This window comes from Myiozetetes cayanensis, unplaced genomic scaffold, assembly GCF_022539395.1.
Source record: "Myiozetetes cayanensis isolate MyiCay16 unplaced genomic scaffold, myiCay2020 scf1, whole genome shotgun sequence".
NCBI classification, from domain to species: Eukaryota; Metazoa; Chordata; class Aves; order Passeriformes; family Tyrannidae; genus Myiozetetes; species Myiozetetes cayanensis.
In genome coordinates this window covers 41,921,025-41,948,526 of record NW_026086604.1, presented here as the reverse complement: position 1 = coordinate 41,948,526, position 27,502 = coordinate 41,921,025, and the positions used below count along the sequence as shown (strand labels likewise).

Here is a 27,502-nt window from a genome sequence, read left to right as displayed (position 1 = left end):
GTGATAGTTTATTGCCAAGTTCTTGATTTAGACTTCAGTTAAGCAAAGCCTGTCCACATCTCCTCTAAACACGTTAGTTTTTCATGCAGGCTGAGTTCAAATCCAGTAAAATTAATAGACCTTTATCATTCACAGAAGGTTATATTGTACGTAGAGGTATTGAGGACTGGAAAGCATTATTAAATTGAGGTCTCACATGTGTTCGGTCAGGAAAATTGAACAGTGGGCACAAAGCAACCCACTCACCATGAGAATAGTTGTGAAAAAGACAAGCTTCTTGGAAGCTCTGCTATACAGATCTTTTGTGATATGTGAAATTCCCTAAGGTGAAGGAAGCAGGCAAAGGAGGAGAAAAAAAGAGCAAAGCCACAAATGTTTGAACTTCTGTAATTGTTTAAATTCTACCATTTGTCACTTAGCAGATATATATCATTGAGAATAATTTTTAAAAGGGCAAATTAATCAGAATAACTTAATTAATATAAAAAGTCATAACACTGATGTGAATCTTTGAAAACATTCCCTAAGGCTGAGGTTGGAGCAACATCAGTTAGTTAAGTAATCGATAAAAAAAAAATTAGTTTTAATTAGGTTGATGGTAATTAGATCCTGTACTTCAGAGTGTGAGAGTAGCATTACAGCTATCAGCAAAATGTTTTCTCCATATGATATTAGACAAATGGACATTTTTATGGTGGAATAGTGGATTTTTGCTTTGTTCTCTGAAGATTCAGGTGTTGGCTACTGCCATATATACACTGCAGATTTGATTTGTCATTGTAGCAGAGGTGAATAAACTTTAATAGTGATTCTATTTATAAAATTGCTGTTGGAAATTTATTCTTTCACTTTCCAGTCTTTACTGGTTTCATGGATACATAGTAGCTAAAATTTGAACAAAGAACCTGTAGTGCCTTTAAATACTGAAGAAGCTTTTTGACACTTGTATGCAAAACTCTTTCAACTGATACAAACTTACTGGTTCCATGTTAAAGTAACAGAGGATGAGGCATCATCATACTCTCAGCAAGTGCTTATAATATATAAATGTATATATACTGTATATATATATTATGATGGGGTCTTCCTTAGCTACTGCTTTTTGTCTGTTGCTAAACAATATTCACAGAATGAAAACCTACAAGATAGTTTTCAGTTTCCTACTCAATTTATTTAAAACCAGTGAGTTCTCAATATTACCTTGGTCTTGTGTGTGTTTCTTTTGTAACCATTTAAAGTGAGAGGGAAGTTCTGCTTGAAGATCTAAGTTGAAATTAGAATTAGCTGTTTATCTACTTATTAACCACTCATATATAATTCTCCTCAAATTATTTTATGCTGGATTTACATATGATTTGATTTTTAGTGGATTCTAGAGATATATTCCTGGTTTAGATTACAAAGAGCAATCTCATGTTTCCTTGAAACAGCCTCCATTTTAGAATGTTCTCATAAATCAAATTAGTCACAACACTGCATTTCTTGAGCTATGCGAGGAGCTTTGAGGAAAGGGCATTTTCTGAGCCCTGCCTCTTGGTCTTGATTTCTCTCAAGTAGCAGTGGATTTGGGGTACTTTGCAGGGGGTAAGGAGGTTTGCAGTCGCAGTGGACTTCCATAAGGTCTGTGTCACAGATCAGACCTTGTCTCCTCACCTTTCAAAGGCTGGGCTGCCATTTTGGTCTGGAAACTTTCTAGACTTCACCACCTGCCATGGTGTCCTTGCTGGGAGAGAGATTTTGAGTGTTTTACCACTGAGTGTGTTTCATGATGCTTTTTCGTTTCTGAGAGAGTTTCAGTTTTGCTCTTGTGTAGTGCTTACACTTCGCTCTGGGTGTAATGTCCAAAAAGTAGTTCCCATTCATGAGGTTTAGACAAAAGAGCCTGTGGTGTAGAGCTGCCTTTTATGCTTGGCTTTCTGATGGCAGATTTTACATATTTCTGTTTCCCTTTTGCTATTGGAAGAGCTTGGGTATGTGTGCCCAGCTGTTGCTGATCTAATACCTTTGAAAAGAAGGCTTATTGCACACTGTCACATGCTGATTTCCTATCAGTACTGATCAGTTCCATACTGATTTACCTCATTTTCACACTCGAGAGTTTTGGCACGCACACCCATTTAAGGACCTCTTCCTGGGAAAGTACTGAACTACACCTGCATCTGCTAGAAGTGGTACATGGTCACACTACTGTGTGAATTATTCTTGCTCTGGACAAGGCTAACTCAAGTACGGACATCAAGGCATGGCATAGTATCTACATGCATGGCATAGTATCTACATGCTCCTCTTTGGTCCAGTTTCTGTTCCGTTGACTTGAGGTGATACTTTTTTTGGAAGTCTTCACTATATGCAGATTTGTCTATATCTGTCAAGATGTTCTTGGAACATTTCTCAGAAGAAACGATCATACCTGCAAACTGGCCTCACATAGGTAACACTGAGAATGTGTGAATATCCAGGACATTGAGGTGGTATTAGTGTCTGTTGGACTCTGATAGCCAAATATAAGAGCACCTTATCCATCAGTGTACCAGTTGTTTCCTGGGTCAGTACCAAGAGAGGATAAAGAAGATACGATATAATGGTGTCTGGGATGATAGTAGACCTCCCAGACATGGAAGAAAATCCTGCCTCACTTTTGGCACTTTGGAATCAGCACCAAGAAAGGTATCCATAAATTTTCTGTTGGGAGAAGAGAAGGATACTTCATTCAGACTCGGGATCTGAATACAGACCAGGACATGTCTGAGACTGTGCTGGGCATCCAGATCTCTTTGTAGAGACAGAAACTCCAGAGACAGCAGCCAAGTGGGTTTGGGAGGAGAGAAGCTCAGGAAATAAGGGAATCAACACAAGGTATGTTACTGCCATGGTTTGTTTTGTTTTTCTTAACTTTGGGCTTTGTCTGCATGCTTGGTGGCTGGGTTCATATATGTGCCACTATTTGATTCATAAAGTGGGTAGATGCAGTTTTTTGCTGAGAAGGAAGGCACCCATCCATATGACTTGTTCTTATAGTAGAAATGGCTACTTCAGACCCCCGTTTTTTTTTTTATTCCAGTGGATGCTGTCAGACCCCGAGCAGTAATAGAGCTATGGGGAAATTATGGTTTAGCTCATGTGTTGCTTCAGAATTATAAGACAATAGACCTGTACAGCTCCAAATAACATTTCAGGCTGACTTTCCTACTGCAACTGTCATTATTAGAAACCAACCTACAGAGATTAAATTTCAGAGCAGAATGGTTAACTTAGCCCTGATTTACCCAAATTCACAGAAGTCATTTATCAAGATTTCTTTGTTTATGGTTTGGTTGTTTGTTTTTTTTTTTTTTTGGACACAGGTGTCCAAGTGCCTAGGTTGGCACTGAAGGTAGAATCCTGATCTCCCATGATGCTGGTGTGAATTTGCTTTCCTGTCTTCAACTCACACTGCTTACTTTGCTTTGAGAGAAGAACAAGAGCAAACTCACCTGTCTTGCTCCCTCCACACTTATTCTGTTAGGACTTCTTTCCTTGACTGCAGCCAGATGCAGGTTATCTCAAAGCATTTTGCTGTCCATAGGAAGTAATCCAGTATGAGTCTGTCTGTGGTGTCTCTCCTTTGACTCATTTGAGCAACTGCTCACTCACACGCTCTGATGTAAGCCTGATAGATTTGCCTGCCCTCCTTTCCCTTCTTCGCCCCAAAGAAGCAAAGGTGACAGAGAAGATCGCTATGATTTTTGTCCTTATCACTTAGAATTAAGGGCAGGGTGTCTTCCTGAAAAGCTCTGAAAATCCACTGAACTGAGAGGTATTTTTTGTACTGAATTCCATGTTATAAGAGAGTTTGCTGCAGTTCCTCAGTGTCTCTGTCAACCATCTTTCTATGTTTCATTTCAGATGCTGCAAATTTACCAGTGCCACAGTTGGAGAATTCTGGCTCCCTAGCTGAAGCATGTCATCAGATGTCTGGCAACATAAGTGATGATTCTTGACAAATTTTCCTGTCAACAAATGGAAAAGAAGGAAAACATGTTGCTTTCTGACTTCTAGAGAAACGTGGGAAGGGACAGTGGAATTTACAAAATGCATTCAGGAAAATGGAAGTTTGAAGATGATAAACTAAACTGATTTTCTGATTACCAAGACAAATCCAGGGAAGAGGACAGAGAAACTATGGCAGGGAGACTGCATAATGGGGAGAAGAAGCTGGAAGAGCAAGAGTTCCAGCAGAAGCTGTTCAGGGAGTACATGCATTGCCCGAAGGCTGGCTGCACGGTATGTCCCTCTAAAGGTCCATATGCACGGGCAGCATGTACCAGCTGCTCAACACAGTGCTTTGGTAAGACGCAAGACAATGTTTATGAGACTCTCTTCTGGGTCATCCCCTTGGTCCTCATCCCTTACCTGTGATGGAAAGAAAGGGACAGGAATCCACACAATCCCTGCATTCTCTTTGTATTGCTTTTTAATAACTAGCTCCCAGTTGCTGGGGCACTCTGCTTGTTTGTTTCTCCTTTGGGATTGTTTGCATAGCATGCTTTTTACAGCTTTTTCTGTTTTAATAAATGTATTTCACAGAATGTCTTAGTCTGAGAAGTAACTAAGGAATTTTAAGCAGCCTTAGAACAGTACTGTGTTGAAGTGTAATTGCCCCTCTACCTCACGGTAGGATGGTGTCCTTCCATTAAAATATGGCACAAGCATTACCTTTGGTTAAACCTACCATTGCTATGTAATGGAAACTTCTTCCGGATTATGGGTTGAAAGCACTCACTTTCTTCTGTTCTGTAGCTGCTGTTGATTTTTTCAGGTCTCAGATAATCAAGCTGGGCGATAGCGGCCTAGTACTAAGCACTGCATTTATCTGATCATGTTTTTCTTTAAGCAGCCTGGGGAACTATTTAAGATGTGTTGGTCATTATGATTGCATTAATGACAAATATAATCCAGTTAAGCTTTTCCGATGATGTTACATGATTTTTCCATATAGTGGCAGTGAGTATCAAAGTGAGTATCTTCTGGGCCATATGAAAAGAACAGCTTTTGATTTGAATAGTCTGTAACATGAAATTATACCCAGGTGACAGTGAATCAGGCCTTGATTTTGAAGTGCATCCTAGAAATTGTTGGCCTTTTCAGGGGAAGACAGGAGTTGGAACAGCTCACAACTCTTCTTAGCTCAAGGAAGCCTCCTACAAAATGTTGACAAGCTGTTCTGAGAGCTGTAGAGTAGGTCCCCAGAAGGCTGTGTGCTCAGGATGTGTGTGCACATGGCAGAGCCCAAGCTGAAACAGGATGTCTGGAAGAAAGGCATTACATTGGTGCAATGTAAATTCTCTGAGAGGTAATATGAGAAATTTTTTGATCTGGAGAATGGTAGTCTAGCCCTGAAGCCTCTGCTGTATGCTTTGGACCCTCTACGGAGTACATTGGCAAATTTGACCTAATGGAAAACGTTGATTACGGTTTTAAGATTTTGTACTGACATTGCTATCTTTATTTTAGTTTGATTTTAAACTGTTCTACAAACTGTTTCCTTTTGTTTTCCTATATGTTCTTTGTTGTGTCAAAATCCAGGTTTCCCCACTTTTCAGCTGATAGATGGTATTAGTTTAATACTACACAAACAATTGAAAAACCCCACAACACTTCTCTTTGGAAAAAAGTGTTCCCTGGGTTGATGCATGTGTCATCCTCATTCCCATTCACATGCGAGTCAGAACAGATGTTGAACACATCACATGGGGTTTTTTTCTTCTCTTGTTTCTGTGGTTGGGAAAACAACAAAAACATTTACTTTGCAGTCTGTCATGATCTGCAGCAACTGTAGCTGTGGCTACATTATTGTAATCCTATAGCAAGCAGTGCTGGCTTGCAGGTGTACAGGCATAAACATAATAAACACACACGTGTCTCTGTCTCTGCCCTGCAAACATCCAAGTTTTTAGTTCAGTGTTGGTTACCACACAGGTAAATGTTCATTGTTTATGTAGACTGTAGTCCTGCAGAAAGACCCTGAGCACTACTGGGACCTAAAGAACAAATCTGCAACAAGAAATGCTTTGTATTCCAAATACAGACAGAAGTGTCACAAGGTAGAAGGATGGCATGGGGCAAGAATAGATGCTTATTTGAGAAGTTATTAGCGTTTATTTGAAAATAAACCCCAGGTCTCCAAAATTCCATCCTGGTGATTCCAACACTGCTTTTTATCTCCAAATGTTCAGTTGTGTACACATGGCATCATACTGATATGCTTGGGGTACAAGTCTGGTTGGAAGTGAATTTTTTTGCTTTGGAAATGGCACTTTGTACTTTGTAGTTTTTTTCCATATGACACCTTTATTATGCTTTAATCTTATGTTTGCATGCTTATAACCAAGTACTTTGAATGTATGTTTAATATAAGAATTAGTGTTATCCTGAAAATAATAATGTGTTTATTCTTCATGATTTTTTGGTGCTTACTATTTTAGTTTTATTGTTCTGTCTATCCATGAAACAGATTGCCATTGAGAAATTTTAATTTAACAGGCACGAGAAGGCTGTCTTAATTTTACTAACAAAATAAGGATGAGAGAGAGGACAAAGACTGAATTTTATGGTGGTGTTAAGTGAATCAGTGATAAACTATAAATCTATTTCATCTCTGTCAATTTGGGATCCATGACCGTGATGTAGAGTTGTTATTTATTTTGTACAGTAGACTTTGCTCAGCATATCATAGCTTGTGTTTTCACATGGTAGAACAGAAGAATTCCATAGCTTTACATTTCTGATCCACAATGTGTGAAATTTCAAAGGTTATGTTTCATGATAAAGGTTTCAGAATGTAGACTTGACATTTATGGAACAAATAGAAATCTGGGACAATGTTGCTTAATGCAACCAAGTGTTACATGTCTTTGTTGTTAATAACTTAATTTTTAACATTCTCAGCATGTCATGCATTTAAGCTCAAATGAAAGTGTTTTTCTGCATTAATGGTTTATCTGTGTGCTGCATTTTTTCATTCTGAGTTGAAAAGATGTGGGAAAGAAAAATAACAAAAAAATTCCAAGCAGCAGTGAAATCAGAGCATAGAGCCTGACATTTTGCTTCTGGTGCTCTTTTGGGGATGTATTTTGCCCTTCTCTCCAGTTACCTTTTAGGTCATATTGTTTCTTTTCATTCCTGCTTCCAAAATGACTTTATGAGTTCTTACTGAAGATAGTCAACCATTTTGTCACATGGGTGAAGAAGTCTTTCCTGTGTAAAGATCAATTAAAATAACATTATTATTTTTAAAAGCATATAATGGCATGCATGAAACCACCAACACACTGCGATATTCCAGCAGGGACAGAAACGCCGTGAAAAATTGAAGGGTACTTGCTCTTGTCACCTCTTTATTAAAAAACTGCTTGGAATTAGAAGTTCACTGTTAATTTCATGGTGTTTTTCTTTTACCATCTATCTTCTGAGTTTATGTTTTCTTAATTCTCATATTTTTATTTTATTTTGAGTTCTTTGGATGAAAGTGAATTGATAGGTTACTTAAAGATTTTGTCAATAAAGATAATGTCATTAAACAAAATAATTATACCAAACCCTGTATAATGACCATGGCAGTATTATTCAACAGATGGTCACAGGTTCATTTTTATGAATGGGAATATTGGGAATTCTTCATACTTATTATGTGCGAGAGATTCACAGATGTCCTTTGCAAATCTGCTTGTGAAAGGCTGGATGTAAGTATTGTATTTTGGTGGTACTTTTTAAGAGAGCTTTTAATGTTTTGACTTGTATATCACATGAACTTTCATTTTTTCTCTTTTTTTTTTTTATTTATTTGCTGTACAATTAGGGTGGTAGTAATGTTTTACTTCAACAGTGTTCTAGGTATTTACAACTTTCAGCTTTTTTAACTCAAGAATTTAGCGCGAAGTGATTGAATGCATTTGAAAGATAAATATAGATATAGAGTCTCATTAAAGAAAAATATACTTTAAGTAAACTATCATATGCACTATGTGTGTTTTTCTCTAAAGTTCTGTAGAGAAAATAGCACCTTACCATTTGATAAAATCATTGGCTATTTCTTGCAGTTCTGTAGGAAGCCTAGCTAGGAGGTTGTATCTCTAATATGGTTGAGATGCAAAAGGCGCGTTGGTAATAGAAGCCAATGTAGTTTGTGTTAGTTGCTGTTTCCATATCTACAGTGAAATCTGGAACTTGTTGTTTTTTTGGAATAAACTGTAACATTTCTCATTCTCTTTAGTGCTAGTTACAAATTTGACTCATCTACTTTGTGCTTATTCCCATCACCAGAAGAGCCAAAACGAGAGATTTATTTGATCGTAGTGACTAGGAAAGCACTAAATTAGCTTGGTGCACTAAAAGCTTAATATAGCAAAGCGTTTGGTGCATGTTTCACTTGGAATAATCTCATTGACTTCCCAGCTAAGTAGAATCAATCTTGGGATACAAGATTCTTGTCTAACCTACAGTAGTCTTGTATCCTAAAATTAATATCCCTCCGGCTATAAGTGTAGAGAAGTTATATATTTGTCCTCAGCAGAGACTGTACAGAGAGTCCTTGGTTTATACTTAACTCCTTCTGGTGTTTGGCTTTCCTTGTAACTAGGTGTCAGTCAGCAGTTTCTCCTGCTGCTGGATTGCTTCTAGTGTTGTCTTGCAAAGACTTGTCTATCCAAAATTTCAGACCATGCAGCTTCAAATTCAAAGGAGAATTTAACAGAAAATTGTGATTAGCTGGGTATAGTATGTCCCACTAAACAGAATGTCTGCACAGAATCTCAGCCCTGCAAATCATATATTAGATTATTTACTTGATATTTTTCTACCCTCCTCTCATGCCTCATATCGTTCTTTTGACAAATGAAAAGGTAGAGAGGCATGGGGAAGATTATTTTTGTAGTCTCAATACACAGGGTAATTCATCGGCACCTTATATTAGAAGTTGTACTTGTATTTTAATGTTCATGTGCATTTATTTATTTTTTTCATTCTACAGCCTTTTAGGTGTGTATAGCTTTACTGTCAGCTTGAACCATCCCATAGAGACTGATTTACATAATTAACTATGGGCCCAGTGTGCTATCTGTTCCTTGCGTTGTGAAACTGGAGGAGATGGGGGAGGGACTGGACTGGCAGTGGAACAATTGATGTTAGGGAAAAAGAAACCCTGAAAAACAAATGTGTGTCCAGGGGAAATGGTGTCTGTCTTTAAGGTTTGTGCTTGACCCTCACATACTGAGGAGCTTAGCCTGTGGCTTGAGAAGTGGGCTATGCCTCAAAGTAAATAGTTCTGGTAGCTACGTTTGTCTACTTCCAGCTGTGTTCCCTGGTTTTATGGCTCTGACTGTCCAGGGAGTGTCTTGCATTAGTGCTCTGTGAGCATGGCGTGGCTTGTACTTCATGAAAATGCCAGATGAGTTGCAGAAATGTGTGCTTAAGGTCCACAAGGGTCCTTCCTGTAACACAAAAGAAGGTAAGTGGTGCACCTGACAAAGATTGGGTACCACTCCCCTCTCTCCAGCAGCATGTGTGTCACTGAGGTGTACAAACACTGACTGCCTGTCATTGGTGGAGGATACACTGCTGTTCTCTCCTTCATGGGAGTTCAGTCTAAAGCATTGAAAATCAGCTGTGAGGCTTTACAAAAAAATCTGCCCTTGTCACAGTGGCTGTATAAATCATTAAAGTGGTATTTTCTTATGGATGCTGACAACAAGGCTATGGACCCTTGGTAGAGGTGGAAATTGTCTTGGAAAGTCAGAAGGAGGCTGGAGGAGAACATGGAGCATTGTTTGGGCTCTAACCATTTGCCTAGGGAGGATGACACTGAGGATGGATATTTCTTTGCTTTTCACAGGGCAAATAAGGCTGTGGGGCACAATGATGCGAAGTTTGGGTTGTGGTTGTATTGGGGTGTGGTTAGTGCAGACATTGCCTTTCCTTTCATTTAATTTTTAGTAAACTGTTTGCTATTGTCTCAGTGGTATTACTGTTAATTAAGAATCACCTGGTTTGACGGGACTGCGCTGAGGGTCATTTTTGGAAATGTGGGGAATTTTTCAGAAATTTTAACATTTTAGAATTTTGTGTCTGCAAATCTGACTGCGCTTGCTCAAGACCAGTATGAATTTTCTGTTTAAAAAATGTTTGAAGTACAGGCTGTTCTTTATGACTTTCTGTTTGTTTCTTTGGTTCAGCACAGATCTGACCAGCTTCCTCTCTTTGTTTGCTTTCAAGTGTTCTAATTTGCTTTTTATTGCACAGTGCTTATGTGTCTTTTAAGAAGTACTATAAAAGGGTTAATCGATGAAATCGCTTCTGTGTGGCTTGGTGTATTTTATGTTGTATAGTGTGTTATTTAGAGGAATAGACCAATATCGATTTCTTTCTTTTCAGGTTGTGGTTTTTTTGTTTGTTTGTTTTTTTTTCTATTAATTAGCTATGTGAACATTTTGGAAAGATATTACAGATTCATTAAGGTTACAGACTTAAACCTTACAAGGCATCAGTCATTCATGGCTATAAACTGTAGGGATAATTCATATTAAATATGTTCCTTGTTCACATAGTATTACTTTAATAAATCCCCCCCAAGATCATAACACAAATCACAATTGTAAAAAGAGAGTGCACAGTAAGATTGGAGAAAAATAGACAGGAGAATAGGAGAAATCTGTATTAAGCCCAGCCCATTCTAATTAATTCCAGAATTTTAATGCTTGCAGATGTATTAATTGGCAGGTATTCATAATTGTGTGTTTTAAGATCTTTCGAATGAGATATAATTTTCCATATAAAATAGTCTGATGGGTATTTGCTATTTCTGATCTTTAAGTATTTTGTATTACATTATCAACCCTGTATTCAATACATTTATGAAACACAAAGCACTCCCATTTTTAGAGATTTATTCGTGTATCATTTTCCCCAGATTTACCAGAACACCATCATGTTCGTGTTCTGAAGGTTAATGCCCAAAGTCAAACAGACAGAAGCCAAATGCTGCAAGGTTTCCAAGATTAGGACTGATTCCCTTCACGAAAATAAATGATTCCTGCCATGTTCAGTGATTTTGTGCAGCACTACTCACGGCTGAGTGAGTGCATCAATACTGTAGTCCTTACATGCTGTACATACTGATGACACTCTGTGTTAACTTGATTGACTGAGCAGTATACTGGAGAGGATGCACCTGCGAGAGATGTGCAGACCTATATATTTTTATTCTGGTTTTGAAACATTTTGGTTTTACTTTTTCGGGGGGGGAAGTCTTAGTTGCACATTCCATGGGTTATGACATTGTGCTGTTAAGGTAGAGCAAACAGTTATGTGCTTCTTTGTTGTAAAAACTGGGTTGGAAAATGATCTAAGGTGCATCTTCTTTCTCTTTATAAAAAAAAAGGAAAAAAAGCCTGATTTTATATTTTAAAGGAAAAATGACATAAAGAGGACAAGTGTGAAGTCTGGCAAGTCAGTAGCTATGTAAATTATGCTTATTTTAAGGGATTCAGTGTAATGGTTGAGAAATGTCTTGTGTAATTCACTTATAAGCATTATTTTTTGTTACAGTTTTATGTTTTGTTATCATTTTTGTAGGCTTTAAGACAACAGCAGAAAAGAAGAAATGGAGTCTCAATGATGGTAAACAAGACTGTTCCTCGTGTTGTTTTGACACCATTAAAGGTGTCTGATGAGCAGTCGGATTCACCTTCAGGTAAATAGCTAAAGGACCGTTTGCAAGATCAACTCTAGTCACAGAGCCTTCCTCTGAATCAGCTGTGTAGCATTACAGAATTTGGAATAGCTGAAATAATGTTTCCACTGGGTGGCTTTGTTTAACGTCTTTATTTCCTTATCAAATCTGGTGTCTCGAGGATGGAGATTTTTCTTTAATAAAGAACTGAAGGCACACAGTAAAATGACAATTGGTAATAGGAACAGCTTTAAAGGAATGCAAAGTAACATTTTGTTTGGCTCTGGAGCTCTAATGGAGGACCACATGCTGGTATTCAGTGCCATAAAAAGGAGAGGAGGGGGGAAAAAAGGCGAGCTTCTCTGTGAATGTGAATTTGTGTCTCAATTCTGCATTGCAATACTCGAATCCTTTTGTTAGCTTTTCTTGTTCTGATACCATGCTTATCACTGCAGCATAACCTTGACCTTTAGCTCTGGTGGTTAAGTTGCTTCATTTTAAGAGATTCCTGTGTCTATGTTTAACAAAAACTGACAATTGTATTTCCAAGCATATCCCTTCTATACATGTTTCTTCACAAAGAAATTTTCTTTTTTCAGCTGTAGATCGCTTTACTGTCCCATAACTTGAGGTTAAAATATTCTTAAAGATACCTCTTGGGTATTATAGAACTATGTTATTTTTATTAGATCAGTGAACATTTTTATTGACTGCAGTGTTCAGTAAACTTTAGTTTTCAGCACTTAATTGATTTATTGAGCTTTTACTTCCATTTCCTCTGATGATAAGGAATCGTATTGTGACCAGAAAGGTATATTGCCTTTCAGCAAGTAGATGTCATTTTTTTTAAATTCTATTTTTGTTTTGTTTACGGTGTAGGGGGTGCTGGGGGGATGTTGGTAAAAGTGCAAAAGCATCATGTTTGAGGGATTTTATTTTTTTCTAAGGATCTGAATCTAAAAATGGTGAAGCAGATGGTTCTGATAAAGAGATGAAACATGGGCAAAAGTCTCCAACTGGAAAACAAACAAGCCAGCACTTAAAGAGGTTAAAAAAATCTGGTTTAGGTGAGTAGGAGTAAAATAAATATCTTACTTGTAATACTGATGTTTTTCTAAACCCTGTGTTCTCTTTAAAAGGTTTATTTTTCTGGTTTATCTGTCCCTTTTTCAAACTCAGCAGCTGACCCTCTCTCAAGAAGACATCTTTCTGGCTACCCAGAAAATCTGTGGTCATTTTTGTCCTCCCAGACTGATTTTCTGTAGTTGCTTTTTAAAGTCTGACAGACCTAAGCAACTGCAGGCAGAGAGGTGATTTAGCAATTAGGTTCTGGTTGTCGTGTAAGGATTTGGTGGGTGATGGGGGCAGGGTGCTTCAGATATTCTTTCTTCATGGTAAATTTGCTTGCCATCTATTATGCATTTATTCCCAAAGATAATAGCATGTTTGCTAACATGCTTGCCCTATTAAAAGTTAACCTTCTCTTTCTTTCATTTGCATTATTCCATGTCATTTAGAGATTTGGCATATAATTTTTGGTTGATTCTCCTTCTTTGGTTGATTTATTTCTTCAGTTGGATCTGTAATTATTTTGAAGCTGCATCTCTTCAGAAAACTGTAGATAGAGTTTCTGGTTTTATTTTCTGTGGTTTTTTAGCAAGATTCATGGATGATGTTCTGTAATTAACAAAGAATTTTCTCTGAAGAGATGCTAAGAGTAAATTTGCAACTCCATGTGATAGGCAGATTTTCCTGCTCTGCATGAAATTTAATTGGAAAAGTTCCCTAGGGAGCATAAAATGTAGTGTTCACTAAGACTCTTGTCTTGGCTAAAGTCAAGCTGAATAATGACATAACTGTTTCTTTATCTTTTCAAAGTACTTTTTTGCATTCAGCAGACTGCTGAATCATTTAGATGAGTATTTTGCAATGCGGCCACATTGGAAAAGTTGGCAAACGGGCTCTTTGTAGTGGCTATATCATCCTAAAAGTTATCTTATACCTCTCTTTGTGGTGATAAGATTGTTCTTCTTTATTAATCATCCAGCCTAGTCCTATTTTTATGTATCATCATCCTGTAAAATCCAAGGTACTTTACTTCCAAAGTACCATAAGTGAGTTTTTAAATATGCTGTTTTCAGTTCCTGGCAAACTTGTTTCCCATAAGGCTTATTGCGTCACAGCCTCCCATGGAAGTGCACTTTGGTTTCATATGTGATCTTTCTGCAGATTATTAATCAGTTCTCGTATGGATAGCTAATTCTTTATGTTGATGAAATGGAATAATTCAAAACTGACAATACTCCTTCAGTATTACAGCTTTTGCTATGCAAAGTTATGTTTAACTTTAGATGATTTCCTGTAACTTTTCTCTACATTTAAGACTCAGATACATAATTTCAAGTATACTCTCCTCCCCATCTCCAGATATTACATCAGTTGTTGGCTGATGATATCAAATGCAGACTGAGTTAATTAGGTTTTTTATGGATTTCAGCAAAAAAATCCACTGGCTTATTAGGACACCGCACATGGAATGCAGGGCATTTTGTAAAGTTTTAAGGGTTACTGTTCTTGTACCTGCTGAAATGTATCTCTGATGACATAATATTTCTTAGGATGCTAAAACAACAGTTGTTGAGCATCTTTGAGAATAGGTTCAGCATCCTGTATAGTGCACGATTCAGTTCCAGGTATTCACTGATCTGCCTAGCATTCACTACATGTTGTGTTTGGTAGACTTTCTGAGTTCTGATTAAATATGATGACTTTTTTTCCCTTTTGGTTAACAGATTCTGCCAAAATGTGATTTCTGTCCTTTTCTGTTTTCATTTTTATACTCTGATGTAGAACCATAGATCCCAACTCTTCATAGTTAATTCTCTGTTTTGGAGACTAATCTCTTTTTTTTCCAAGGCTGCAAGCCTGAGTTTCTCATCTTATAGGTTCTGTTTCTGATCTGGACACTGATACCCCTGAACTCTGATAGCAGCTATATAAGGATTCAAAATGTCTTTCTCTATGGAAAACAACATAAAAAGCAGTGGCATGTGTTTTGTCATAAACTCCTCTCAGAGTCATGACTAGTGATGCAGTGGTGGTGTATTTCCACGCTGCTCCCAAACACTTCACTGAATCTGATTACAAACTTGAGATCTGCTAAATTAGCCATGGGAAGGGTGCAGGAGAGAGAATTTGTTGTTGTTCTGAACAGACTTTGAGTTTTTGTTTTATTTTGTTGGGGTTTTTTTAAGTATGACTATGCTGGGCATCCACATTTTGCTACTGGCCCAGAAATAATACACATATTTCTACCACAAGTTGATAAAACCTCCAGAGTAGTCTGTAAGTGGTAGCAGGTCAAATAAATAAGAAAATGTGTGACCCAGGCACATAGAGTTAGGTTTCACTTTCTGGCTTGGGTATTTTATGCTATTAAAATACCTGCCACTGAAAGATGCTACTGACTTTGAAGTCATATAACTTACTATGTGTATGTCTTTCCATAGGATATGAAGCATTAGCTGTCGAAAATGTTGCTCTAATTTGGAGTCACTTAGAAGATGGAGATATGTATTTTGTATTTATTAAAGAATAGAGTATACATACAGTCATTAAAATTGGATACATCGTACTACTTGTGTTATGCTTGTGTTCTTTTTGCATTTATATTTAGTGGGTGGAACAGATGGTGAGGACAGTTTATTGTGGTGCATTCATGAAAATGAGCACTTCTTCCGTACAATTGTCCTGTATAACAGGGCACTCGTTTGTAATGGAGTTTCTGCTGTACTGAAATACAGTACGTTGGAAATACATGTTGGAAAAGATCATCCTGTGCTGAGTACACAGTGCCTGGTCTCATTCAGTTAGTATTGTCTGCTGAAAAAATAAAGGAAATTGCAAGAATGTTTGTGGGAGGCTGTGACTGAAAAGAAGCTTTTAGAATTTACAAATCTACATTTTCTTTCATTTGTACATTTTGTGGGTGGTGATATAACCTTTCAGGAAAGAGACCACCATAGGTCTTCCAAGAAATCTAAAACATACTTGCATTCTTTTTATTAATGTTGCTGTTAACTAGCATGTAGCATTTGAGACATTACTAATAATCAGTGTGCCTAAATTCCCCCATCAGTGAAACATTTATTCCTCATTAACATGTCAGTTATAATCTTTGTTGAGAGGTCCTATGTTAATGCCAAATGCCGTCATTGCTCATAGCAATAGAATAGTCTTTCGATTGTTTTTTAGAGCTTCTGCTGGCGTTTGTGTATTTTCTAGTTAAGACCCGTCTTGTTGCGTCTTTGAAATACTGGAAAGTACAGCAGACTAAAACCTGAAGGAGTTTCCTGGGAGGGGTAGAAGATTTTGAGTTTTTCCAGCCACCTGGATTCCACTTTTTCCTTTTCCCTGTTGAGTACCGTAATATGTTAAGACTGAAAGGAATAAAAAGGATTTTGAAGCAAGTAGCAGTAATTGCTCTAAGAAGCTTTAAAAAGTACCTTCTAAATATTATCCTAGAAATAATGAAAAAATCAGACCTCCAGTTACAGGGCAAAATCAGATATATACCTGTCATTCCTGACAGGTATTTGTCTAATATATTCTTAAACGATTTCCACTGATGGGGACTGTATTGTCTCCCTGTTTATCTAATCAGATGTCTCCTTGTCCTTGCTGGTTAAAAAGCTTTCTTTTCCCAGCATCTTAAGAGATACTTTTCTTACTGTGCAAGAGTTTAAGCTCATTGCCTTTGCTATGCACTGTGTACAGTAAGAAGACATTATTCTGTACCCCTGTGCATCAGGTGTATATGTATTTCACCTTCCTTCTGCTGAGTCTTTATCTAATTCCTGGGTTTGTACTATTCCTCACAGACCCTGTTTTCTAAACTTCTCATAATTCCCGCTGCCTTCTGTTTGTTGATCATTTTAGATCATCAGTTCTTATGAAAATTCTGAAAATACATGGTTTTCAGACACTGATTTAAGGCATCAAATATTCTCATCTCTTTGATCACTGTCTGTTCATTCAGGTAGCTTTTAGCAGGTGCTGTGGGACACTGCAAGATGTGGAGCATGGCAAAAGAGAAGCTGTCCATAATGATTGATTCACATCAGCCTAGTCAGGCAGCCTTTTGCTTGAAAATAGATGCTTATAATTATTGTTTATGACATGACAGGAATATTTTCTGCTGTTGAGTTGGTCTCTTGAGCTGAAAGTATGAATATGTCAGCTGTGATGCTGACTGAAACATGGATCATGTAAGAGCTCAAGAGACAAATCCAGAGAATGTTAAGACATCTAGAGAAGGCTGTGTTACCCTTCTCAGAGTACTGTTTCTGTGGAGCTTACTGTATTATACAATAAAAACTAAAAACTTGTTCTTGCTCTCTTCCTTTATTTGTGTTTAAAGTTATTTCTGTTTATTTACTCCAGGACATTTGAAATGGACCAAAGCTGAGGATATTGACATAGAAACACCGGGATCTATTCTAGTGAACACTAACCTGAGGGCTTTAATAAATAAACACACCTTTGCTTCTTTACCTCAGCATTTTCAACAATACCTCCTGCTTTTGCTTCCAGAAGTAGACAGGCAGGTAAGTAGCATTGTGCAATATTTCTTTCTTTAATGAGACTTTTTTATGCCGTGTTTGCATAGGCTGGTTTGATTGACTAGGAATTGTTCCAAGAAAGAAAAAGGAGAAAATTTCCATACTCTCTTAGGTAAAACTGTTAGATGTGAAATGACTGTAAAGTTTATCTTTAAGCGTCAACCAGCTCCTGCTTCTTTTCTTCCTGAAAACTCTGCAGCTCCCTGATTTGTCTGAATGGAAACTGGCCAGCAGATCTTCCAAACTTGCCAGACCTCTTAATTAGCTTTTCTACCTATGGTGTTGAAGATAAACTTCTCATCTTCAAGACTTTATTTACATTGAGTCTCTTTTCACCTGTTATCTTACTTGGCACTCTGTCAGTAATGTCCAGGTCAATAATAGTTCTGTTAGGTTCTTCTTCTCCTCCTCACCTTTTATGCAGGTATGTGTGTATGCTCTCTCAGCCCCAGTGCACTGAATCCATTCATTCATACCTTTTGTAAGGAATTTCTTCTCCAGAGCTTATGGCTGTTTGCTCATACAGGTCATTAATGAGTTCTGTTGAGGAGAATGATTTGGAGAGTTAACAGGATGGAAATAAAATTTCAATTTTGTGATATTTCCTACAATGTTTGTTCTTCCTGCATTTGTTGATCACATTGCAGGGTTTCTTTTAGCAAGAAAAAAAGGCTTTCCAGCATGTCTCTTAGTTAAAATAGCAAAGGGGGCACAAAACCATTTTATTTACTCACTTGCCTCACTTAGAGATTTAAACAGTCTTACCAATTTCAGTGGGGAATACTCATGTACTTAATTCAGACTCATTAACTTACCCAAATAGAGCATTATATTTTTAGCAGATGATCAGTATCCCTTTTTTTATGTAATAACTAGAGAACGAAGGTCACTTAAATGACTAATTAAAACCTACATCTTAAATCAGTATTTCATTTCAGTATTGCAGGTTTCCTTCTTAAACTGTCAGTAGTTAGCCTACCACCAGTGCAGGGGAAAGCAATGCAATATGAGACCAAAAGAGAAAGAAAAATTGTATTGATGTACATTTACTCAGCCTCTTATCAAATTAGATACTGTATGTTGTGGACTCTAATTATACACTTAATAACAGAATGTTTGAGAAGGAACATTAAAACCAGAGACATAGGGGAAATGATGTAATTGTATTTATTCTCAAGCTCCCACAGTGCAGTCAAAATCAGTATTGACAAATTTTAAGAGAACTTTTTTCTCTGCTGTGAAACAGATTTTGACTTAGTGCCCAGGAAATATTTTCCTGATACTTTGGAGTTCTTGTTCTTTTCCTAGTTAATTCATCAGAAGAGATTAAAAAAAAAAAAAATTACTAGGTAAAATCATGTTTTCTCTCCACCCATCAAAAATCCCAGTGATCAAAAATTACATTTCAAGTGCAGGGGCTTTATTTAGAAGTTTTTTACTTTAAAATTTATCTTTAAAAATAGAGACTCTAGAACTCACAAAACCCTTTCCTTCTTATCAGTGTTCTTACAGCAGAGGTTTTTGGCAAGAAAATCAAGAGAATATTTGTTGAGTTTAAACATTTCTCACTAGTTAAAAGCAATGCGTTTGTTTAAAATTTTTATTTTAGAAAACTTTTACATAATGCATATAATATGTTATTTCAGAGGCCCAACACTACATAATTGGACATAGTTACTTTGCAAGCATAATTAATCACAAAAAGCAGTTGTGATGAGACATTTTCAGGTATCTTTCTGTCTGTCATCTCCTCAGAGCATTCTGTTGCCTTGTGTAGCATACCATGTTTTCACATGCATTTGGAAGGCAGGAGTCACCATTCATCTCTGGAACTTTAATGGAAATGTTTGGCCTCTGAGAGTGAGAGTTTGAAAATTGTTTTCTGGTGGAAGTGGAATAGCCCTGAACCCTCACTTTGCAGAAGTCTTATTAGAGAAAGAAATGCATCTCTTTTTTTAGAACATCTGAGAATATACCCTTGGCTACAGCTTAAGAGTGGCAAGATTACAGACTGAGGGAAGCAACTGAACTGCTTCCTGTGACAAGTGGAAAATGGCAGTGTAGCGCTCAAGAATCAATTGAGAAGGATACTCTAGCCTGGGAGCTCTGGTGGGAGTCTCTGCTGTAGGTCCCTCCAGACAAGGCAAGGGTATTCAGTTTTCCTCTTTTATTTTTACTGTCTAAATCAAATGGGGCATCAGGCAAGCAAAACCAGTGCAAAACTATTCTTTGAGTTAGCTGCCCATCTCCGGGCAAATCTTTAGTTTTGTTGCTTTTTACTGTCCTTTTCTTGTTTCGCCTGAGAATTCCTGTTTCTGCTCCTCTGGCTCTGAAGTGTTTCCTCCCTGTGTGTTGCTCTGCATTTGGCTGCTGTTGTCTTCCCTAGACAAAGCTGCATTTCTGTGTTGTCATGTGTATATAGTATGTGAAGTACTGTAATAAATGGCACTATAAAAATGTAATAGAGTTATGCTATTTGTGTATATATAGTGATCTGTGAAATAAATTACTAATGAAGTGCAGTCTCATTTAGGCTTTATTACTGCTCCACATAGAAAAACCCTATGATGAATGATTCTTTGTCATTTCTGTCATAAACACCATTTTTCTGGGCGGTATAACTCCTCCTCCTTAAATAGCACTGAGCCGAAACTTGTCATGCATGTGTCAGTTTGAATAAGCATTTTTAGAAACCATTAGTTAAGGGAGTTGAGGTTTTCTATTTTTTTGTGTGAAAGTGTTTATTATAAATAAATGACTTCTGTCTCAACCCTGGTGAGCCTAATGTGTTCATAAAAAGTTCAGGGCCAAGTTAGGGACTTATTGGGATGTGTTTTCTGGTCTTTCTTTTGTTTTCAAGTTTTGTGGTTGATATCAGGGAGCCATTGGAGTCCATGGAACAAAAAGCCTTAGAAAAGATGTCCCAGAATGGAATAAGTTGAGAACGACTCTGCTAATGTTGGTGCTGTCATTTTTTTGACAAAGAGGAAATTTACCATTTTTTGATTTTTTTTTTTCCTTGGGAAAACATAAATTCTTTCTTTATTCACAATTGAAATTGATTTTAGCTTGTATATTAGTTTATATTCTATTTCAGTAGCAATGAGTCTTGTGTGTAATTTTCTGTATTCAAAATGCCTGTAATAGAAGTTGGAGAAAGTTGGCAGTTACGGTAGATATGTTTTATAAAGGTTTTTATTTGTTTTCATTTGGATTCAGATTGAATTAGTATGTAAACATTGTTCAAATCATAGAGTCATAGAACATCCTGAGCTGGAAGGGACTCTCGAGGATCAGCCCCAAGAATCACACCATGTGGCTGAGGGCATTGTCCAAACACTTCTTGATCTCTGGGTGGCTTGGTGCTGTTATCACTTCCTTGAGGAGCCTGTGCCAAAGCCCAACCACTCTCTGGGTGAAGAATCTTTACCTAATATCCAACCTAAACCTTTGCTGACACAGCTTCATGCTGTTCTGTTGGGTATTGTCACTGGTCACTGGAGAGAAAAGCTCAGTGCCTGAGAAGCAGCCATGCCCTAGACTTGTCTGTTTAGCAGACTAGTCCAAAATCTTCCATCACCGGATACTGGCAACTTCATGACTGAAATTTGAACATCCAGATTTTCAGCTCTGTTTTGATCTGTACGAACTCAAAGACTCAAAAACCTTGAAGCTCAGCTGATACAGAAGCCTGTTGGGTGATCCCACAGGAAACTGAGGTGACTGAGCTGTAAATATAGGAGAAAATGCAGGTATAGAAACTATATGGAAAGCAAAGTCTCTGCACAAAAGATTTCAGTTATCAAAAATTTCAGCAAAGTATTTTTCTGCTCTAATTAGAACATTCTACAGCTAAAGAACAATGGAATTTTAATCAAAGAATACCTGATACATAGATACGTAAAACGATAGTTACATGTAACAGAAGCCTTCTTGACCACATCTCAACAAATACTCATCTTCAAAGCAGGGAGTTTTTCTCTGTATCTAGATTGCTATACAACAGTGCCTCTTTAAATATTAATTAAACAACATATATTGTGCAGGCATGAGTAAACAAGTCTGTGCAAGAGGCTGCCGAAGAAAAATGGCAGTGTCTACACCAGCTTTCCGTGTTGGTGCTATTGGGAAGTCAAATTCCTGCTATTAGCACTGGGATATGGGCAAAATGAAGGGAAAAACACCCATCTACTAAGCTTCCAGGAAGAGAAGTGCTGCCTCATCTGAATAGTAGCAGAAAGATGAAATTATTTTACTAATCCTTAGAGAGCTAAAGAAAATGTTCTTTCCTGAATTCTGTGAAAAAAATGTGTCTTTCCAGACTCTACACACTCTAACACAATTTCTGATCCTTGAGAATTTAACTCCCAGTTCTATATTTTCTCTTCTGGTAATACTGGGATATTCTGAGCCTCTTGTGATTTGCACCTGCCCTGCCCTTTCACGTAGGATGGGAATTTCTTCCTACAAAAACATTTCAAAGCCGCCTCGGGCATGTGTGTTATGTGGCAGTGCCATTTTATCTGACCAAACCTATTCAGGAAAAGCATTTAAAACGGTAGAGGAAATTCTAGTAATACTTATATCTTGTCCTAGCTTTACTTGTTTATGAAAGAAATTTAGCAGTATTTTAACTACAGTTTATAGATAGTCAAGCTAGTTACTTAAATTAAAAACTTCAATATTATTAAGGAATTACTTAAGCCATGTAGTACTGCATTACCGTCTGTGAATATTTCAAATTTGTAGTAAGTCAGTCCACTAAAAAAAAAAGCATGATGTACAAATCAAAGGATTCTAAAATGGGTCAAACACCACCCTTATCTCTTTCTTTTAATTTCTAAATTGGTGAATCCCAAAATAATTACTCTCTCTTGGTTCAGTGCCAGTATTGCTGTGCAATAACATCACAGCATCCTTTTATTTTAAGGTCAGTGCAGGTTCTATGTTTCTGTCTTGGCCTGTTCAATTTAGACTGGTGCTGCCAGTTTGGTTCTGTCTCTTTGCAAAGATTCCCTCTCACCTTGCATTGAAAAAAGGCACAGGGTGATGTCAGTGATACACTCTGTTCTGTTTAAAACAGTAAGAAGTAATTTTGGGGAGGTTATCTACAGAATTCTACAGACAAAACCTCTTTGCTTTCACGTAGTATGAATCAGTGTAATACCGTTCCTACCATTTGAGCTATGATGGCAAAAGGTAACCATTGTTTGCGCAGAAATTACTCATACTCCCAAATACCTCAGTTTGAATTCTACAGTGGAGAGCGGGTAATGAATAATACAAAATGTTCTTGTGTTTGTAAAAGACAAGGAGGGAGATCTGGTATCTGACATTCTGAACACTTAGTGTTTAGTATCTCACTGTATATTAGTTTTATATTCAAAGAGAGTAAGCGAAGCTTGATTTTCATGGTTCCTTTCCTGTAGCAGTGTAACCATCTTCCCGTTTGTTTTATTAACTTCATCAGTGCTTGAGGATTATATTTGCCCTCGGTCTTTACCGTAATTTCCTTTATGAAAGGACCAACTGCAGAAATAAGTGCTGCATGTATTATGTGCTCCCAGGTTTATTTTATGTTTCTATCCATGGAATTATTGTGTAGCAGTAGCTAAATGGTTATCTTATCTTACTTGGCTGCCTTTTCTGCTAATGCTACAACCTTTTAGCTGTGTCCTTTTCAATTCTCTATCATCAGTAGCTTTCAAATATTTATTATGTTCCTGTAAATGTTTGAGTTTTACACTGAAATAGTTTTTGGGTTATGACAAAAGCAATTAGTTCAGAGGAGAACATTTGCAGTTGAAGGTTAAATGCAACATATGTCTTCTACACCTAAGCATATTTAAAAAGCTGTTAAATTGGCACCCCTGTGTGTGCAGTAACTGAAGGTCATTTTATGTCACATTTCTCCTTTTAACTGACATTTTTTCCTTTGGTTTTACTGTGGACAGCATGCTGTCATTGTAATGTGCTTTATTTCTACGGCTCTATTAAGGTAGTTTTAATGTAGATATCTTATAGAGGAGATGACAAAATTCCAAAGCATTTAAACTGTCTTTTCAATCAGATTCTGGGGCTCTGATTCTTGAGTTGAGCTAGCCAAGGGTGTTCAGACAGGTTTACTACCCCCAGCTGGCCCCACTGTCCTTGTACAGCAAGGTAATACCTTTTTTTTCTAACACAGCTGTGTGGATGGTGTATGTGCACATTTCACAGTCATGCATTAACAACAAATATCAGTTTCATTTTACAAGAGTTGAAAGCTGAAAGGATTTTACTTCAAAATTCCAGTTGTCTTTAGCTACATGAATACTCTTTTAGCTTCCCTAGGCAGTCCAGTAAGGCTCCCTGCAATTGCATTGCAATCTGGCTGCTCTGGTTGATGTGGTGATGGAATTCTTGTTTGCTTGTTTGCGGTAATCCCTAGAGGTTCCCCTCAGTATCAGTATGTCTACATATGTGAATAGGAAGCTTTACATTTTTGATTAAGTGTCATGTTTTTGTATTTCTGCTGGCTTGGTCACTGTATTTTGGAAGTGTGAATCAGTGTTTTCCACCATGCCGCATCCATGTTGTGGAAGTTCATGTTTGATTTCTGAAGCCCTAGTTACAAGCTGTTGTCACATTTAAGGCATGTCTCACCTTTACAAACAAGTTTTGCCAAAGTGTTAGCAGAACTATTGCATTTGCTTTTGTCTGTAGTGAGGCTCAAGTCATTTGGAACACAGCAATGGTGCTGTGCCCTCTGAAAGCTAAAAATACAAGAGCCACAGCCATCTCTGCAGCATCCTTTTCCATAAGTCCTTCTGATGTGTGAGGGGACCTGCAGTCAAGGTTGCTTTCTGATGCAAACTAGTAAAGCTTTTGTTCCCCTCTCCTTCCCTCCAAGTGGGTTTTATAAAGTACTGTGCACAGCTGTTAGTGCTTAAAAAAAAGAGGACCTTGTATGCAATACAAGTTTCATTTACATTTGGCAGAATTATTAGCACTTTGAAAAGAGGACTGATAAAACACCTCTGTTCCAGTGGGAAAGTACTTACATAAGTGCCTTTTTAACAGACTGTGCTAGGAGCTATGTTGTGAGAGTTTAACTAATATGTGGACATAAATGGTAAATTATATGGACATGGGGGACTGACATGCTTGAAGTTATATAGGTATTAAGGGTTCATTGCAGTGCTGCAGTGTGTAGTGTTTCAACTGTTCCGCCCTTACAAAATGCTAATAATTAAGTGATATAAATTAGTCTGCAGTGCCTCCAGTGTTGCCATTGTAGGGCTGCACTGGAATTAGATTTCTTACAGCTCTGAATCTGAAGACAGCCAAGGACTTGAAACAGGATATTGGATGCAGGTGCAGCAAAAGGAAGATCAAGACATGATCCATCTATACCTCTGCACCAATCTCCTTCACCCCTGCTCTCACCCTCTCTCTGCCTCTCCCCTCTGCCTTTCTCCCCTCCTCTTTCCCTCTTTTCCATTATATTTGTTTTGCTTAAATAAAAAAGGGGAAAAGAACCTGAGCCTTTTTTCCTAATTATTTCAGAAAATTACTATTCTTTGTCTTTGAATTATTTAAACTCAAATTTCCTTTAGCTTGTTCTCATGATAAGGACATGCAGCCATCTTTTTGCATAGGAGGGCAGTGTTTTCTGATGCCTAGAGAAAAGGGGTTGACTGCAGGATTTTCATTTATGACACTCATCAAAAATGACTAACTAATTTTAGATGCTTCCATGTAACTTCCTCTCACCTTCTGCTTCTCAGGCTCAAAGGTGTATGTCATTCATTTTTATTAAAAGTTAGCTGAATAGACCCTGACTGCTTACATCCCTTTTTCTGCACCTTCCCCAGTGTATGAACATTCTTGGATAATTTAATAATGTTTTAATGTTTTACTCTCTCATAATCTCCACTCATCTTTTTTTAAACAAGTTCCATAGATGCTTGTCTTAATCACAATCCATGTATGGTTTTCTTTGTTGTTGTTGTTGTTTTTACCCCAAGCCTATGTACCTTTTCTGGTACTTTATAAATGTTTGCTGTTTGTGTTGTGTTCTGACATGCTTGGGATCAGGGCTTATATGAAGGATGTCTGAGAAAGAAGATTTTTAATTCTTATTTCTATAATATGAATGCACTTAGAAGGTACTGTTTGCTGCATGTTCTGGTTTTCCTTCTGTATTACTTGGGTTTTGCTTCATTTTAAAACATGCTTTATCTTTCATTTTGCCAGATTTATTATGCGCCTTAAATTCTTCATTTAATTTCTTGCATCTGAGCTCAAACAGATTGGATTCTATTGTCTTTTTTGACACTACAGTGTATTGGAACGAATATAGCTATCCCACTTGTCTTCTTGATTTAGACAAGGTCTAAATTAACAAGTCACATTTCATTTTGAAAACATATGTTTGCAATTCTTCAGTCTTACTCGGCATATTTCCCACTTTAGCGAAGATGGAAAACGTCTTTGTTTTTTTCTCTGAAAGACGCTCCTTCATTTTCTCTTCTTGTCTGAAGCAATTATTCCTATAGTAGTAGATATTTTCTTTTTCATCCTTTGATGTTTAACTTCTGAGTTTAGTCTGGTTATTTTTTAAAGGACTAAAGCAATACTCAGAATTACTTCCACCATCTGTCTTCATTTTGTATTTGAAGACAAACTGTTAATGTTATGTTGATGATCAGTTGGGAATGATGAGAGCTTTTCTTATAAAGACTGATAACTTTCTGATCAGAACTAAATAAAATTGGGCATTTTCTGGGTCAGGTTGTACTCTACTGTGAAAAGGTGAGATCCATGGCAGAGAGCTGAACATGAACACTCAAGTTGTATTGCATCAGAATTACTGTGAAAGTCGTAGTGTGAGCTGGTATCTTTCCGTGCCACCTACCCAAACCTGAATTTGTGGAGACTGAGGTTGTTGTTCTGGCACCAATTCTTAAGTCTGATCCATGTATTGCTTTCTACTGTATTCTGTAGTGTTGGATGTTTCTCTTATCAGTCATGTACTTCTCATTGTTCCTGTAGCTATTTTGTGTTCATAACAGCAAAAAGGTCCTGATAATTGCATCTTGTAAGAAACATTTCTCTTACGCACCTGTTTATATACTTTCTACTCAGAAACTCTTCCACTGTTTGCTTTGGTAACTCTTTTAAGAAAAGATAGATTTTTCATCAGAGTCATCATACTGTGTGTTAATGTCTGCATGCATTTTTCTGTTTGAGATGAGTCTCTGAGTGTTCCTTATCTTCAGGCAAAGAAACAGTTGCTATCCTTTTGTCTCTGTGGGTTTTTGCAAGTTCTGTCTGGTTTTTTTTAAATGTTCTGCGTCTTTTACTGTATTACTTCTTCCTCATTCCTACCATCTGTGTTCTCAAGACCTGAAATCATCAATGTTTTGTATTAAACTTGGTAATTACCAAGTCCTTAATTATTCATTCCTCTCTTTTTTTTTTTTTTGCTTCTCTCCAATATTACACTGTGCCTTTCTCTGCATGTTTCTATTTCCTTTCTTTTATGTATATCAGAACCGTTGACAAGCCTTTGCCTCTCTTGAGACAAAAGACAGGCCAAGAAGAAAAGGGGAGTGGTTGTTGCCCTCAAGGGGATCAGCATATTTGTATGGACCTCTTCTATAAGGTGGATTACAGTCTGCTTCAGATCTCAGTGGTCAGGGTCAAAGAAGAGGTGAGTGGCATGAATGCCATTGTAGTGGGAGTTTTACAGACCATCCAATCTAACTCAGCATTGGTAAGACCACACCTAGAGTGCCTTGTCCAGTTCTAGGACTTAGCCTAGATAAGAAGAGGATCAGAGGCTGTCTCACCAATGTGTATAAACACCTGAAGAAAGGATGTGACAGGACCAGAGGCAGTGGGCACAAACCAAAAGACAGGAGATTCCGTATGGACATAAAGTAAAACTTTTTTAATAAGGGCCCAGGCTGCCTAGAAAGGTTATGGGTTCTCCATCCTTGGGCATAATAAAAACTAACTGATTTTTATTCCCATCTGAAGTGTATTATTATATTTCAATAACACATGTTACTACTTTCAATGTGGTTCTGTCAGGTCTTGGAGATTAATGAAAGACCTGTACTTTAACTTCAGGTTATCTATCACACCTACAGGTACTTCCTGTGGACTCTTGAGCTCTGTGTTTTTGTGA

General features: G+C 37.4%; 1 protein-coding gene across 6 annotated transcripts in view; it reads left to right on the top strand.

The window, feature by feature from the left end:
* The window catches only part of ASXL3 (ASXL transcriptional regulator 3), a 129,683-nt gene that overhangs the window by 68,797 nt on the left and 33,384 nt on the right, over positions 1–27,502 (top strand). The window contains exons 2-7 of one of the 6 annotated variants that reach the window (XM_050338417.1): positions 2,097–2,856; positions 3,886–4,263; positions 7,613–7,721; positions 11,608–11,725; positions 12,652–12,771; positions 17,147–17,310. In XM_050338417.1, coding sequence (XP_050194374.1) covers positions 4,181–4,263; positions 7,613–7,721; positions 11,608–11,725; positions 12,652–12,771; positions 17,147–17,310 — 594 coding nt within the window. In that variant the 5' untranslated portion in view covers positions 2,097–2,856; positions 3,886–4,180. Of the gene's footprint in view, positions 1–1,963; positions 2,857–3,885; positions 4,264–7,612; positions 7,722–11,607; positions 11,726–12,651; positions 12,772–17,146; positions 17,311–27,502 lie in introns of all 6 variants that reach the window. The other 5 variants (XM_050338254.1, XM_050338338.1, XM_050338496.1 and 2 more) reach the window with 5 other exon arrangements.